The sequence below is a fragment of the Cibotium barometz genome, chromosome 15 (genome assembly GCF_041138505.1).
Source record: "Cibotium barometz isolate CiBa-2024 chromosome 15, ASM4113850v1, whole genome shotgun sequence".
In the NCBI taxonomy this organism is placed as follows: domain Eukaryota; kingdom Viridiplantae; phylum Streptophyta; class Polypodiopsida; order Cyatheales; family Cibotiaceae; genus Cibotium; species Cibotium barometz.
In genome coordinates this window covers 32,391,871-32,409,753 of record NC_141060.1, presented here as the reverse complement: position 1 = coordinate 32,409,753, position 17,883 = coordinate 32,391,871, and the positions used below count along the sequence as shown (strand labels likewise).

Sequence of the window (17,883 nt, the reverse complement as noted above, 5' to 3'; positions counted from 1 at the left end):
TCATTTTGGGATTCTTGCCTAGTGGAGCAAGATGGAGCCCCATTAGACAAATCTATAACCTCACAAGCAAGAGGAGGGAAAAACAATGCGGGATTACATTTCTAGAACCAAGTATCTCCAAATGAGATGTAGTACTCGCAGAAGATTGGATTTATGATTGGTCTCAAGAGCAAGAGGCTTCACGACCCTCTAAAAATCTATACATTCACGAGGCAATAGATCTAGTAGACAAAACAATGATATAGAACCAAGAGATAGGGGATGCGTCATCCAAAACCTCATCGGCCAAGGATGTCAAGGATGGACATGGAGCAAGCTTTTTGGACAACCAATATCGTCCACAACTAAACCAAGTGATAGAGCATGCATCATCCAAAACCTCATCGGCCAAGGATGCCGAGGATGGACATGGAGCAAGCTTTTTGAATTCATCCACAACTGAACCAAGAGATAGGGCCAAGACCTCATCGGCCAAGGATGCCAAGGATGGACATGGAGCGAGATTTTTTGATAACCAATATCCACCCTCTATTACCCTTGTCTTTTCTCTCTTCTCTCCTCCTCCTCCCTCCTCCAAGCTTGACTTCCCCTTCCCCCCCTTCCCACCCCACCAAACCTCTCTCTCTCTCTCTCTCTCTCTCTCTCTCTCTCTCTCTCTCTCTCTCTCTCTCTCTCTCTCTCTCTCTCTCTCTCTCCATCTACCACCTTACATATTGCTTTGAGTATCAATTGCTTCCTTTTACATATTGCCAATAAGAAGCCTAAGTGATTATAGTTCAATTTACAGAAGTGGAAAGAACAATGAAATTGATGCTCTTTACAAAAAACACTGATGAGTAAAATGGGCATGTGGGTCTCAGTAGGCTTATGATGCTACATATGTTTATAAAAAAATATTTAAAAAATCATAGCTATTGCAGCTAGATGTGCATACAAGAGTGCTCTTTGACAACATAGTGGTTAAATTTTGAGCTTCATGCACATTTACTAATGACCACAATGAATATGTTTATTTGCTGCTTGTTAGATGGGTGTTCACTTTTGGTTGCTTACACTTCACAGTGTACCTTGACATTCATCATCAAATAGATGATCGAGAACATGTTAAATGGGTGTTCACTTTTTGGTTGCTTACACTTCACAATGTAGCTTGACATTCATCATCAAATAGACGATGGAGAACCTGGTTGAAATCCATACATAAACATTAAGAAACTCAACTTGATGGGGTTACATGCATTATGCTATTATATGTAAACTCAATAAGCAAAATATGCTTTGTTTCCAATTACACTACCTCCTTGAGATTGAATTGCCTTCTTATGTATATGATAGTCCCTCTTGATGTGTCAACCGAGTATCCAACTTGTTGAGCACTGGCTGCTAAAAGAATTCAGTAAATTTAAAATCTTTATTGCTAACAATATTCATAGGCAAGCCATATAAGTTTAATATCTTTTCCATAAACAAACATAATATTTGTTTGTGGAAAATATCTTTTCCACAAACAAGAATAATGATATTCATAGTCAAGCCATATAAGCTTAATATCTTTTCCACAAACAAACATAACAACTATGGAGGAGCAGTAGTTATTTCTATAATAAGGTTAGACCTAGCCTTTTGGTTAATCAATCCAAACCTACCCAAACAACATCATGCCCTTGACTAATCCGTGCCGATAAAGTCAATGAATACACTTTTCCACTTCCTTTTAAGAAATGCAACAATCCACCTTGTCTCAAGAATTATGCTTTGTTGACTTGGCATTGCCAACAATTTTATGTAAAGGTCAACATTACTTGACATTGCCAACAATTTTATGTAAAGGTCAACATTACTTGACATCTTTGACTAATAGAAATCCCTCTTGCCAAATTTAAATTTTGATGGGATACCTAGAATGTTGGCACAAATACTTCCATAGAATTGAAAAATAACTTTGTTCCTCATGTGTTATTTCTTTGGCTAATAGAAATACCTCTAACCAATTTTAAATTTTGATTGAATACCTAGAATGTTTGGCACAAAGACTTTCATAGAATCTTTTTCCAAAATTTCACTCAAATCCCCATTCATTTCTTTCTCAAATCAACAAGTGCACTCGATGGGAAGCCATAAGGATGAACACAATTGGACTTAGTGTAACTCACCCAAACCTAGATGGACGATCTCAATAGAAGCTATTGATTTCCCAAAAATAGATATGTGTATGTGTACATATACATTGTATGTGTGTGTGTGTGTGTGTGTGTGTGTGTGTGTGTGTGTGTGTATGTGTGTGTACATAAATATGGATGTGTGAGTGAATGTGTGTGTGTGTGTGTAGATATATATATGTGTGTGTATACATGTATGTATATAGATAAATACACATATGGTTACATACATACATATATGCATCCATAGATATACACATGTATGTATGCATGTACATGCGTACATATATGCATCCATAGATATACACATGTATGTATGCATGTACATATGTATGTACATGCGTATATATATACGTGTGGACTATGTATCTATGTGTGTATGTATCTATGTATGTATGTATGTATGTATGTATCTATGTATATATACGTGTGGACTATGTATCTATGTATGTATGTATATAAATATGTACATATTATGTATATATATATATATGTCCATATATATATATATATAATGTGTATGTATGTGTTGTCTGTGTGTAGATATAGATAGATATATATGTGTGTGTATACATGTAAGTATAAAGATAAATACACATATGGTTACATACATACATACACATGTATGTATGTATACGTGTGTGTATGTCCACACACACACACACACACACACACACATACATATATATATATATATATATATACGTGTGTGTGTGTATACATATATAGATATTTATTTATTTATTCACTAGGTTTTGTCAAAAATATTATTTTAAAAGTGAAGTTCTTAGTTTTAATGAGGGTATTCAATTTTATATGATGTGTTCATCTCAATGAGGTAATCTAACAAGTTTTTACTTGTGTGTGTGTGTGTGTGCGTGTGCGTGTGCGCACACACATATACCTATGTATATATATGTATATGCACATATATAGATATACATATAGATACATATACATGTGTGTGTGTGTGTGTACATATACATGGACATATACATATATACGTACGTATATATCTATTCATATGTATATATGTATATGTATGTGTATGTATACGTGCGTATACATACATATACAAATACATGTGTGTTTGTGTACATGTGTGTATACACACACACACACAGGTTTGTATACATGCGTGCATGCACATGTGTGCGTGTAAGAAAGACCCAAATGATCTATGAGACGACAATATGAGTTACAATAGTTCATGATGATTGGTATAGAGAAAGAAAGAAAAATGTTAACAACTAGCTACATACACAATAGGGATTATGTGAAAAGACAGACACTTGTATGAGTAGTCACTTGGCTCATATCATGGACATCCTTAAGGTATCGCCTATGGTATGATAACATTGTCAAGGCATCATATAGGACCACACATAGGCTCCTTATGTTCACCTCCTATGGCCAAGCCTCCTTGTGTTTTAGAATGATCTAATGGATCTAGTGTTATCGCATGGATGGTCTCACCTAGGACTCATAGGGTGAGGGCCTTTTTCTACGATGCAGCTGACATGCTCTATGGAGGGTGTTTGTATCCCTATGGTGTCATATGTATGCGGAAAGAAAGAAAAATGAAAAAACTACCTACATACACAATAGTGATTATGTAAAGAGACAAGATACTTGTACAAGTTGTCACTTGGCTCATATCATGAATATAAGGTACCACCCCTACGGTATGATCACATTGTCGGAGCATCATCTAGGACCGCACATAGGCTCCTCATGTCTACCTCCTATGGCAAGGCCTCCTTGTGTCTTGAAATGATCTAATGGATCTAGTGTTATCGCATGGATGGTCGCCTAGGACTCATAGGACAAGGCCCTTTTGCTACCATGTAGTTAACGTGTTTATTGGAGGGTGGTTATATCCATGTGGTGCCGTATGTATGTGATGTCTAGTCCATTTTGGGGGCTCCATAGGATCCAAATCATGAATATAAGGTGACACCTATGACATGGTCACATTGAAGGTGCATCATTCCGGACCGCACATATGCTCCCTATGTCCATCTTCTATGGCAGGGCCTCCCTATGCCTCTGAAAGATCTACTAGATCTAGTGTTGTCACATGGACGGTCACCTAGGACTTATAGGACAAGGGTGGATCTAGTGGGTTGTGAGGCCTAGTGCCTCTACCTATATTACCAAGAAGAAGCTCATAATAGAAAGCTGACATTTTTAAACTCTAGGCTCTAACCTCTCTAATGAGATCTCTGTATCTATATAGCTCCATGAGGAGAAGCCCCAAGACACCAATTCAGTTAGTCCGTGCTTGGATAGTAGGCCAAAACCTTCTTTGGAAGAGGCAATGAAACTTACCATGAATCTAATAATATACCAAGCACTTGCAATTGTTATAGATGTGTGTCAATGCAAGTATCCAAGTCTCTAAATGAGACCCACAAGAAAAAATCCGATAGAGCTTCATCTTCAGGGGTAGCTCTGAAGGTGCAAACCATGCGGCATGGGTGTGTAAGCACAGGAAGTCATAACTAACGTATGAGGCGGTTCACCTCTTGTCAGGCGAGATGAAGAAATGGAACATCCAGGTTGCACTGTGTGTGTCTCTCTGGAGAGGCCTCCGGGAATGGCAATAGCCCAGAGAGAGATTAAAATTAACAAGCCAAATAGACCTGCAAGACAAATACAAAGCAAAGATAATGTCGGCCCTCATCATACACCACCAAAGAAAACAAAATGAAAAGCCTTCTGAGGCATTACACACAAATCATTTGAGAACATAATCAATTGATTTTGGCTTCTTTAACTTTCTTATGGCGTCATGTTGTTCTCAAAGTATTGCCCATTTCTTAGCTGCGGTGCTACTCCAGGCGCTTGTGTTGTGTATGTCTTCAGCTGTCGTCTTCAGCTGTCGTTTCCTCTGCTTTAACTTTACAGTTTTCCTTACATTCTTGACCTTTGCCTTTGCAACAGATTCCACCACCTAGTAGTCTCCGATGTCGCCAAGCGATTCTCAAACTCCTTTAATTTACTCTTGAAAATACATCAATTTTTCTGTAGCTCAACAATTTGATGTTGCAGATTGATCGTCCATTCGGTCGGACCTGTTGCAGGAGAATTTCTTGGGAGAGGCTAAAGCAGATGCAAAAGAGAGACTTCCCCAACTCAGTGTATTGAATTGCTCCCACCTCTTATATTTAATTCAAGTGTCTCCATGTGAATCTTCTCCAATAACTTTAGTAATGTTTAGGACAACATATGTTACAAATGAATTCCAGTTGAGTAGGTTGCTTGGGAAGCCCTTCCATTAACTAAAGTGACCATAGGCCAGAAGTGTGCCAGATCAGGAGTTCTATGGTGCCATCAAAGCCCACAGATATGACAAAACCGAGTGTACATGCTGCCTAGGAGTTGTTTCACTAGCAGTTTGCTGAATGCTGGATAGTAATCCCCTCTGATCCGCATCTACCGGGCAGTTGGGCATAGCTTCGACTGAAATGAGAGAGAGAGAGAGAGAGAGAGAGAGAGAGAGAGAGAGAGAGGCTGCTCACAAATATACTCTGTTCACATTCCAAAAAGCTGTTTCTGTCCAATACAACTTTCTACTAGGCACAAAAAGAGGTTACAAGATGTGTCGCCTATTTTGAATAAGAATCTTCTATACAATTCAGCCATTGGATCAAATGTCATATGCGGTATCTGAACAGGTTAAAAGTATAGATAATCTTTAAAAGACGAGCGAGGCTCTGTTCCTTGTTTGTGCTAAGCGAATGTATTCATAGGTGTTAAAATGCTCTCCAGTTCACGAATCTTTCTCTGCAAATGGAGAAAAGGCAACCATCCATTATAGCTTCTAGGTTAGCAACATCGAAAATAGCCTTGCTCCACCCACACTGATTCCAAACATGTTCTACACCAATCAATATCCCCAAAATAAAAACTAAAAAAATTAAACCAGCTTTGCACCAACTTTGGCCATATGACCACAAAAAAAGAAGCCTCTTTAAACCGAAGTTACATGGAAACTTCCATTATATTCAGAAAGCTAACAAGATTTTGCTAGAAAAGGACAAGGAAGGTGTTAAAATGGGCAGTTATGCGAGTGTATAATCAGCCAAATGGCAGGCCTCTAAACACGACCTAGGCCCTAAGGGGGTCTTTCTGCTGGTTAAAAGTAGAAAAGAGTTGGGCCAGCCAGCAACCAATAAGACGGAACAGCTCGCGTAGAGCCGTAAACAACAAGCAGGCAAGCAGGCCCCCTCTTCCCTTTTCCCCTCTTAAAAAACAGTATTCACACAATTCATATCATATGAATCTCAAGTGTGAGTGAGGAATGCCGACTTGACATCCATCTGAAAGATGGGCCAATGAGAGTGTGCAGCAAGAGCAAGAATCGTCCATATAGTCACCATCCGGGCAGTCAGTGCAAAGGTATCATCAAAATCCACACCAGCTTTCTAAGAATAGCCTTTGGCCACAAGCCTGGCCTTGTGCTTATCCATGTCAAAAGTGCGCAACGGAAAGCGTGAGACAAGGGCACAGAGAGAAAAAAAACAAATCTGCATAATGATGAAGAAGCAATGATACAAATAGCCCTCTGCAAGGGGTGGTCCCCATAGGTGAGGGCATGATGAACAATTACTCCCGTAAGGGAGGACCGGGCCTGGAAGCCCCTGTCAAGGTGTCTGCAAATGAGTAAGAGCCTGCCCTTATATAGCCCCTACTGGAGCTAGCCAACTCGCTCTAAAAAAGACTCACGACTAGCTAATAATTAACATGTGAAAATGGGTGGCCAACCCTACAACCAAGGGCCCTGACCAGAGGGAAAAATATGGTGCTGCCCGAGTAAAAAAGGCGCACCCCTTATACACAACTTGGGCACACTACCAAGAGATGCATAATGCTAACACCCCCTCTCAAATCCTGGGAGAGAAACCGGTCCAAGGAGCTAGAAAAGGAAACCTCCAAAAAGTCAAAAAGTCGATCTGCTCCTGCCTCTGCCACTTACTCCAAGAAACTACTCCCGATCTAGAAGTCCAGCAAAATCCAAAAATGAACCACCACATGTCCATATCTCCAACCCAATCTATATCACACCAGTCCACACAATGTGCTCCCTCTTCAGCCCAAGAAAAGATGTCTGTCGTCTGACTCTACCTCCAAGAAAAAAAATCTCCTCCTTAGAGAACACTGCCAAACTGTCTCCCTGTTGGCACCCCCTCTAGACACCCTAGAGGCCCACAATGTCTACATCAGCCCTGGTACTCAAGCCTCCCACTCTGAGCTTGTTGAGCACCAATCTCCAGATACTAGATTTCTGGATCTCCATGTATCCCTCGGTCCAAGAATGCCTCTCTGTCCTGCTAACACTTCAAGTGGAAGAAACATATACCTCCAGCACTATAGCTTGTTGAGCACCAATCTCCAGATACTAGATTTCTGGATCTCCATGTATCCCTCGGTCCAAGAATGCCTCTCTGTCCTGCTAACACTTCAAGTGGAAGAAACATATACCTCCAGCACTATAGCTGACAATCCCGCTGGCACCTGACCTCTAAAACATGTATCCATAACTTGCCATTGCGTGATGGGACTACTACTCACACACCCCTATGAGTCACCCAATCACATGGCAACACCCCCTGAGCTCTTTGGTTTTTAACTATGGCACGGAGCTCAAGAAAGCTCTCCTGCCAAAACCTGACACCCCCAACTGGCAAGATCCAAACCAACCAGTCACGTGGCCATGTGGAACCAACCATACCAACTCATCATCCCAAAGCACAATCTATTGTCAATCATCTGCTCCAAACTGCTGCTCCACTGATACCTACTTGTACCCAATGAACCTGTACGCCTGCCATGCATCCTATTCCCATCCTGCAACTGAGCAAGTACCTGTGAACCTCGACAACAGCTCTCGTCACCAAATGACCTAGCTTGCCTCTCCATGAATGCCAATATCAACCTGTACACCAAGCTCCCAAATCAATGCTCATCCTAGGGATGAAGACTCGTGTGCCTGTACCCTGTAATCCAGAAGGCCATCTGCCTGGGGAATAGGAGTGGCTCACCTTGCCAAGTAACCACATCCCCCTCTCAAGGTGAACACCCTGAGAACCTAAAGGAAACACCTGTACACCAGTAAAACTATGCTAAACTGGCACAAACTCATAGACCCCCTCTGCTATTGAGAAAGGACTAACTGTCTTCCACACACCTCGAGGATGTGAATCCAAGTGTGCACCCATGAGTCTGAAAACTCTGACAAAGCAAACATTGGCCGAACAAGGGCTCAAGGCCATGTGGGAAGGCACCATTCCTGGAAAAGAACACCTGCCTCCATTGCCTCCAAAAACGCAGATGAGATAATGCAAAAAACGCTGCTGTAACCAGCCGGCAGCACGTGTACCAAGAAGAGAGGGAAGAGGAAAACACAGCACCTTCAGCACCTCTTCTAAAGAAAAAACGCAGCCAGGCTGCCCACCTTCAGAGAAAAAAAACGCAGCCAGGCTGGCTGCCCTTCACCTGCTCACAAGGGCAGAAAACGCAGTCAATAGGGTACCTACTCTGGCCGCCCCAGACCTGCAGAAAGCACAGCCAGTAGGGGCTGCCCTGTACCTCCTCCAGCTGCCCCAGACAAGACCAAAACGCTCCCTACTCCTCTGCAACCAGCAGTATCAAAAAACGCAGAAATCTTCTCACAAAAAAAACGACAGAGAAGAGCCTCAACCCGGTGCTCTAATACCATGTCAAAAGTGCGCAGCGGAGAGCGTGAGACATAGGCATAGAGAGAAAAAAAACGAATTTGCATAATGATGAAGAAGCAATGATACAAACAGCCCTGTGCAAGGGGTGGTCCCCGTAGGCGTAAGGGAGGACTCGGGCCTGGAAGCCCCTGTCAAGGTGTCTACAAATGAGTAAGAGCCTGGCCTTATATAGCCCCTACTGGAGCTGGCCGACTTGCTCTAAAAAAGACCCACGACTGGCTAATAATAAACACGTGAAAACAGGTGGCCAACCCTACAACTAAGGGCCCTGACCAGAGGGAAAAATATGGTGCTGCCCAGGATAAATCTGGGCACCCCTGATACACAACTTGGGCACACTACCATGAGATGAATAATGCTAACAATCAACCAGAGTCCCATCTGATCTGTACTTGGTCTTATAGACCCATTTGACACCAATCACCTTCCACTTTGCCGGTCTAGAAACCAGCTCCCAAGTCTAATTCGCTTAATAGAGTCGAGCTCTGCTTCCAAGTCAGTTTCGAAAGCGCCTCCCCACTATGAGTAGGTTCCGAGTCCTTCTGGATGCATGACATAAGTGCATGATTGACGCACAGATTCTCCTGAGGTGATGTCATGGTATGCAACCGCTCCGATTGATTGACGGGGAGTCGGGGACCCTTGCTGTCCTGACTATTTCTCCACCAAGATTCTCCATGTTTGGAATCTATCGAAAGTTTCGTCTTTGGATTTAGGCCCAGGTATACCTGCCAAAATTATCAACCAAGAGAAAAACATAACTGGTAGAACCAAGTGACGGAGTGCACATTGGGCCGCACAAATCCACATGAACCAATTCCAAAGGTGCCATAGCTCACCGTGTAGCCTTCTTTGCAAAGGCCTCCCAATGTTGTTTCCCTTTGAGACAAGAGTGACAAGGACCCTCACATGTGCCAACATTTGGCAACCCATCCACCAACTGCTCCCGAAAAGCCTTCCGCAAGGCCTCCAAATGAAGATGTCTAAATCTAACATGCCAAAGATCACCTGTGCCGGTGCCTGTCTGAGACTAAAGAGCTATGAGTTTGTGGAGGCCATGGTCCTCTATGCCTTGCCATAGGATCTTGTAAAAGTGAGAGGGTCACGAATGATCACAGAGTCTCCATAAATTCCACCTTAGTGCCCAATTTGCAAATCTCATGTACAAAAAGGAGATGGAATCCTAAATCTGGTACATATAGCACTCTCGAGGTGTACTTCTCTCCATTGCCATCCAAAATGAGGCACATTGTCCCTTCACCAAGAATAGGGACGGTAGAGTTAGTAAGTCTATCGGCACCACAGAAAATATGGATACAACCAGCTCATAGGTGAGAGTGGACTCCGTAGGCAAAGGGCTATAGGTGCTCACCAAATGACCAAAAGCGATGATAGGAAGTAAGGGGAGAGGGCAGCATATATATACACTCCATATGAGCTGGCCGACACCCTCCTAAACTCCTACATGACCTGAAAATGGTGAAAATAAGGCATAAATGCCATAAAATAGGGTGGGCAACCCACATCAGTTTTTCTGCTCCACCACGTCGTTCTCTCTGAAGGAGTACCTGTGTTGGTAAACTCCCATTCAATACCATGGAGGTCACAATACTGGTTAAACTGGTGAGAAGTAAACTCACCTCCTTTGTCGGCTCATAATGTCAAGACAGAGTGTCCTGACTATTTCTCCACCAAGATTCACCATGGTTGAAATCTATCGAAAGTTTCGTCTTTGGATTTAGGCCCAGGTACACCTGCCAAAATTATCAACCAAGAGAAAAACATAACTGGCAAAACCAAGTGACGGAGTGCACATTGGGCCGCAAAAATCCACATGAACCAATTCCAAAGGTGCCATAGCTCACCATGTAGCCTTCTTTGCAAAGGCCTCCCAATGTTGTTTCCCTTTGAGACAAGAGTGACAAGGACCCTCGCATGTGCCAACATCTGGCAACCCATCCACCAACTGCTCCCGAAAAGCCTTCCGCAAGGCCTCCAAATGAAAAATAAGGCATAAATGCCATAAAGTAGGGTGGGCAACCCACATCAGTTTTTTTGCTCCACCACGTCGTTCTCTCTGAAGGAGTACCTGTGTTGGCAAACTCCCATTCAATACCATGGAGGTCACAATATTGGTTAAACTGGTGAGAAGTAAACTCACCTCCTTTGTCGGCTCATAATGTCAAGACAGAGTGTCCTGACTATTTCTCCACCAAGATTCTCCATGTTTAGAATCTATCGAAAGTTTCGTCTTTGGATTTAGGCCCAAGTATACCTACCAAAATTATCAACCAAGAGAAAAACATAACTGGCAGAACCAAGTGACGGAGTGCACATTGGGCCACACAAATCCACATGAACCAATTCCAAAGGTGCCATAGCTCACCGTGTAGCCTTCTTTGCAAAGGCATCCCAATGTTGTTTCCCTTTGAGACAAGAGTGACAAGGACCCACACATGTGTCAACATCTGGCAACCCATCCACCAACTGCTCCCTAAAAGCTTTCTGCAAGGCCTCCAAATGAAGATGTCTAAATCTAACATGCCAAAGATCACCTGTGCGGGTGCCTGTTTGAGACTAAAGAGCTATGAGTTTGTGGAGGCCATGGTCCTCTATGCCTTGCCATAGGATCTTGTAAAAGTGAGAGGGTCACGCGCGAATGATCACAAAGTCCTCCATAAATTCCACCTTAGTGCCCAATTTGCAAATCTCATGTACAAAAAGGAGATGGAATCCTAAATCTGGTACATATAGCACTCTCGAGGTGTACTTTCCTCCATTGCCATCCAGAATGAGGCACATTGTCCCTTCACCAAGAATAGGGATGGTAGAGTTAGTAAGTCTATCAGCACCACAAAAAAGATGGATACAACCAGCTAATAGGTGAGGAGTGGACTCCGTAGGCAGAGGGCTATAGGTGCTCACCAAATGACCAAAAGCGATGATAGGAAGTAAGGGGAGAGGGCAGCATATATATACACTCCATATGAGCTCGCTGACTCCCTCCTAAACTCCTACATGACCTGAAAATGGTGAAAATAAGGCATAAATGCCATAAAATAGGGTGGGCAACCCACATCAGTTTTTCTGCTCCACCACGTCGTTCTCTTTGAAGGAGTACCTGTGTTGGCAAACTCCCATTCAACACCATGGAGGTCACAATACTGGTTAAACTGGTGAGAAGTAAACTCACCTCCTTTGTCGGCTCATAATGTCAAGATAGAGTGTCTTGACTATTTCTCCACCAAGATTCTCCATGTTTGGAATCTATCGAAAGTTTCGTCTTTGGATTTAGGCCCAGGTATACCTGCTAAAATTATCAACCAAGAGAAAAACATAACTGGCAAAACCAAGTGACGGAGTGCACATTGGGCTGCACAAATCCACATGAACCGATTCCAAAGGTGCCATAGCTCACCGTGTAGCCTTCTTTGCAAAGGCCTCCCAATGTTGTTTCCCTTTGAGACAAGAGTGACAAGGACCCTCACATGTGCCAACATCTGGCAACCCATCCACCAACTCCTCCCGAAAAGCCTTCCGCAAGGCCTCCAAATGAAGATGTCTAAATCTAACAGGCCAAAGATCACCTGTGCGGGTGCCTGTCTGAGACTAAAAAGCTATGAGTTTGTGGAGGCCATGGTCCTCTATGCCTTGCCATAGGATCTTGTAAAAGTGAGAGGGTCACGAATGATCACAGAGTCCTCCATAAATTCCACCTTAGTGCCCAATTTGCAAATCTCATGTACAAAAAGGAGATGGAATCCTAAATCTGGTACATATAGCACTCTCGAGGTGTACTTCCTCCATTGCCATCCAGAATGAGGCACATTGTCCCTTCACCAAGAATAGGGACGGTAGAGTTAATAAGTCTATCGGCACCACAAAAAAGATGGATACAACCAGCTCATAGGTGAGGAGTGGACTCCATAGGCAGAGGGCTATAGGTGCTCACCAAATGACCAAAAGCGATGATAGGAAGTAAGGGGGGAGGGCAGCATATATATACACTCCATATGAGCTGGCCGACCCTCCTAAACTCCTACATGACCTGAAAATGGTGAAAATAAGGGAAAGATGCCATAAAATAGGGTGGGCAACCCACATCAAAGGCCCAATAAAATAGGGAAAAATAGGGGAGTGCCTAAGCATGGGAACGGCACCTGTAGACACCAGAATAGCCACCAACAGGAGATGATATATGCAAACACATCTAAGACAGGAAGAATATTGAAGGGCAAGAAGTTTATCCACAATGACACAACATGCAGCAATTGACTCACATCAATCAACGATTTGAGACATGTCACACTGCGGGTTTCTTACTGCAGGAGATCTCAGCAATTAGGAGAGGACCACAGAAGGCCTCTGTTCCCAACCCTGCCCTTAAAGCCTATTGCCCATTTCAGTTCCCAGCAAATCTAGTAAGAACATTTGCATATTTGTAAGATCTATTCAACATTGCAATGTACGATAAAACTAGATTGAGAAAATCAAGTCTTCCCCTGTTGTTTCACTTTCTCCTCTTCTTGGTATAATCTTAACTTCATGCTTATAAAATCTAAAAGAACTAGGCTTCCGCTAGCACACCCAGACAATCTCTGTCTCACTGCCTATGAGCTGCAACATCCATAGTGAAATCCCTATTACACAAGCGTGCATGTTACAACTGCTTAATTGGACCCATGTACGTAGTCTCTACAACATCTGTAAATGTGAGGGCAGACTCAGCCCTAGCATTAAACAGCAAAGTCATACAACAAAGCGTATGTTTAGCAGTTGTAAAAATTCCATACTTTCGTCTTTCAGGACATATATCATGTTACAAAATACATCTGCAATCAAATAAAAGGAGCAGCTATGTGGTGTTAAAAAAAGAACCAACCAAATGCAAATTGAAACTCCAGGTTTACCTGATAAGACTTCGAGCGTCTGAGTGAAGGATCGAGTAAAAGCGCTTTCTTAAAAGCATCTTGTGCAGCGTCATAATCACCAATAAGCATGTACGCTTCCCCCTGTCGTAAAAGAGGCTGACACCAATGCCACCACTATCAATTTGAAGCCAAGCAAAGCACTTCATCTATATCTTATAAAATAAATGACTCTGAAAATTGTCCCAAATAAAGGAAAAAGAAACCGCCTTGTTAAACAAAAACATACAAGCTAGTTCAGCAAAGCATGCAAAACTGTACCGTGTGCCACCTGGGTGCCAAGCCAGCAGCATGCATGGCATCCTCCAGAGCTGCATGTGCATCAATTTTTGCTAGCCGGGCTGCAGACCTGGGAAGATGGGTAAAGTTGCCATAGAAGACAAAGCAATCAATGGGCTTGAAGATGATGCATGATAAATTGTCGTCAGAAAACCAACCTATTGGCATACAACAAATGTAACCCCCCAGAAGGTTGTAACTCAATAGCCTGAAGTCAAAAACAAAGAATACGAACCTCAATCATCACAGATGGTCAGCATATGTAACATATTTTGATGCAACATGCAAGCGTGGCTTCACCTGGGAAAACAACTTTTCAGCTCCTGTGATGTCACCTATTTCGAATGCTTTGATTCCTTCTTGCTTGAGGGCTAGCGCTTTCAAATTGTTATCAGGATCAGACAGTCTGCATTGTAAGGCAAGCAACCGAGCTGCATGTGTTCCCGTATTGCAATGGCTAACAAAAATCCCAGCTGGAAGGACCACTAGGTTTGGTCCCGATCCACATCGCCCTGTACAATGTTTTCAAAATGTTCAATACATGATGAGTTGGCATAGGAAATGTCCAAAACATCAATAGCCTATGTTCTTATCATGGGGTAAATCAGCTGTCTGGGTATCAAAAGTCTCTTGGAGGACCCTAGCTTATGTTTACGATCATTTCACGAATCAACAGGGCCAGTAGGGGAACAGGTGCCAACTGCACCCCACAATAAAAAGCATAACCGGGGAGTGACTAAATAAATAATCTCCAAAATTATTTTCACGACATTCTCATTACACATTTGTTAAAAACCCGTTTGCTTTGTAGCATCACCCTTAACCAACACTCCCCCTCACCACAATTCTCTATTTGGCCCCTTCTCGATAGCAAATTTTTAAATGGAATTGGTGAAATAAAATTGCTGCAAGATTGTGAAGAAAATGATGGTTAAAAGAGATACGTGTCTCATTATGGTTATACCTCACATGAAAGTGTCCGCTAAATTTGTGTAGCGTGTCACAGTACCAGCCTTTCTACCCTAGCTATGTCCATATCATAAATGATCCCAAGCCTGGAATGGGATGTGGACCTGTACAGACATGGCTCCTGCCTAATAACAGAGGAGATCTGTCCCTTGTGGGCGGGAAATCTTCCTCATCCAACGGGCAACATTCCACTCTATCATATGTGACATATGAAGTTCTACTGTGATTCAAAACTTCCTTGAAAATACCTAGCTGAGCCACCACTTGAAAAACCATATCCCTTTGTCTAAAATGAACCGCAATAGGAATTATCACAAGAGAATTATGAACTAGAAAGGTCTTTGTTCATCAGCGATCTCTTGCTTACCCAGGCAGCCACAAGATTCTACAGCAACATTTGGTGAAGCCAAGCCTCTAAGCAGCTCGAGGGTTTGCAAGGAGCCACTCTTTCTGCATGTTCGGTTAGTGCACACTCGAAGCTCATACTGCCCTTCTTCGTCAATACCTTTGGCCTTTGCTTGCACAGGGACAGATGAATAAGAAGCCCTTTGCACATGCTTTGAAACGTGAAGAAACCCTAGTTCGGTCCTCCTCAACGAAGCCAAAAATCCAAGAGATACCTGCTCCTTTGCCCTTTGCTTCTCAGCAGCAACAGAAGACAAGGAAAAGCCACTTATGGCCATCTCTCTACTAAGATCTCCGAACATATGTTTGCTTGGTCCCAAGTTAAAGCCCCTGGGGGAACTGCTGTGCAAACAAATCTCTATCTCTCTCTCTGTCTGTCTGTACGCGCGCGCGCCTCTCCCTCCCTCTTTTTCTCTCACGCCTGATCAATCGAGGTCTATCGTAGTATCATACCCTGTACAACTGAGCTTGCTAGAGGGAATTGTTCCTCCTATAGCATGGGAATATGCCTGTGACAATCTTCAACAAGAGTCCACACAGCGTCTCTCTCCCAGTGTCACATTATTACGTCTACTAAGGCCACATACCTCGAGACTAAGGCACATACCTATGTGTGTGTATAGATGGATCATATTATTACTTCTACTAAGGCCACATAGAGGCCTATGACCTAGACAAATGCATGTCATGAACATACAAAGACTAGAGCATATGGCTCCATTCTTGTGGACAAATGAGAGAAAGATAGGGAGTAAGTAGTGTCTTTCTGTATTTCAATGTTGGAGTACCTTTTAGGTGGTGGAGGGAGTAATTCTATTATTTCCCTTATGTATGAGGAATGTGTGTATAGTGTGTTTTCAGTCAAATAAGTGAGAAAATGTGTGGATGGTGAAGTGGGACCTAGAGAGAGAGAGAGAGAGAGAGAGACAAAGGCATGTCGTGAACATTCCCAAATGTGTGTATAGATGGATCATATTATTAGGCCTATGACCTAGACAAAGGCATGTGAATATACAAAGACTAGAGCTGAATTGTGCTTCTTGTTTTACATTTTGCAAGCCTTGCTAGTGCAGCTTATGCTTCTTGTTCTTTTCTAAGCCCCCATAGGTGGAAGTCCTCCCTTTGAGTTTTAACAGAGGCTACATTCTCCTTAAACATGTCGATCTTCGCAACTTTAAGTGTTCTTTCTTTCATGAAATAGACCCACACATCCTTGTGTGGTCATTGATGAAAGATACATAGTAACGACATCCTCCCACCATTGATGCTACCTTTGTCGGCCCCCATACATCTGAGTGCACCACATCAAGTGCTCTCTTACTTACATCCTGTCGTGTGGAAATACATTCTTTGTTTGCTTTCCAAACTGACACGCTTCACATATTTTATGCATTCCATCCACATTGAACTTTGGTAAACCTATAATAATTTCTAAATTCTACATAGACTTCAATCGTTGCTCATTCACATGACCAATATGTTTGTACCAAATATCTATATTGACCATAACATCTGTACCTTGAGCAAACATAGTAGCTTTAACCTTAGGCATGCTTACATCCAAAGTATAACATTCTACCCACTCTTTTGCCCTTTGCAACCAAACGACATTTGTTTTTAAAGTCCTCGATATAGTAGCCCTTAGGGTCAAAGCGTACCTATAAACACTACTCAACCATTTTCCCAATAGAAACCAAATTCTTTGTTATGTTAGACACATAAAGTACATCAACCAAGTACCTCATCTTGCTATCCTACATAGCCAATAGCATGTTCCCAATGTGAGCAATAGGATAAGCCGTGTCATCCCCCATCTTTACATAACCTAGTTTTTCCATATTTTTTACTTCTCTAAATCACTCACCATGACAAGCTATGTGGTTGAAGCTCCCAAATCCACATATTATACATCATCACTATTTGTGGATATATTCACTAAATTTAACATGACAAACAACTACTCACATTTATCTTCAGCTTGCATGCTTGAAGATGCATAATTATTTTGCTACAAAGTGACCTTATTGGCAACAATAAAACTAATCCTTTGAACCTAATCCTGATTGTTGTCTTTATTAATTGCCTTGGCATCTCTAGCTCCCCCTACCTTGAGACTGGCCTCTTCCACCTGTGTGTGTTTGTTGCTGCTACGAATCATTGAACTATGCTATAGTTCTGATTTCCAAAACAGCCACCACCTTGGCCTCGAGATCATTACCTCTACCTCTACCTGAATTTGAGTAGAAGATATCAAAATTTAAACTTCTTTTTGTAATTATGGAGAGTACCATAATTACCTTGGTGGTTTATGGTTACGGTGAGGCTAGAGGCAAGGCAGATGTATTTTTTAGCGAGCGCTTTTTCGTGTTCAGGTGAGCGGTTTCTCTCTCTACACTTCTT

General features: G+C 42.4%; 1 protein-coding gene across 2 annotated transcripts; it reads right to left on the bottom strand.

Annotated features, from left to right (window-relative positions):
- Positions 1–5,676: 5,676 nt before the first annotated feature.
- LOC147631184 (uncharacterized) lies at positions 5,677–16,071 on the bottom strand. Of its 2 annotated transcripts, none has more exons than XM_086809510.1 (6): positions 15,446–16,071; positions 14,410–14,621; positions 14,268–14,317; positions 14,092–14,179; positions 13,813–13,914; positions 5,677–5,948 (listed from the first exon to the last, which is right to left on the bottom strand). In XM_086809510.1, the coding sequence occupies exons 1-6, from the start codon at positions 15,783–15,785 to the stop codon at positions 5,895–5,897; spliced, it is 846 nt and encodes a 281-aa protein (XP_086665636.1). In that variant the 5' UTR covers positions 15,786–16,071; the 3' UTR covers positions 5,677–5,894. The 2 variants fall into 2 exon arrangements, with proteins under 2 accessions (XP_086665636.1, XP_086665635.1); XM_086809509.1 differs by having other exon boundaries at positions 13,813–13,929; positions 15,446–16,069.
- Positions 16,072–17,883: the final 1,812 nt, after the last annotated feature.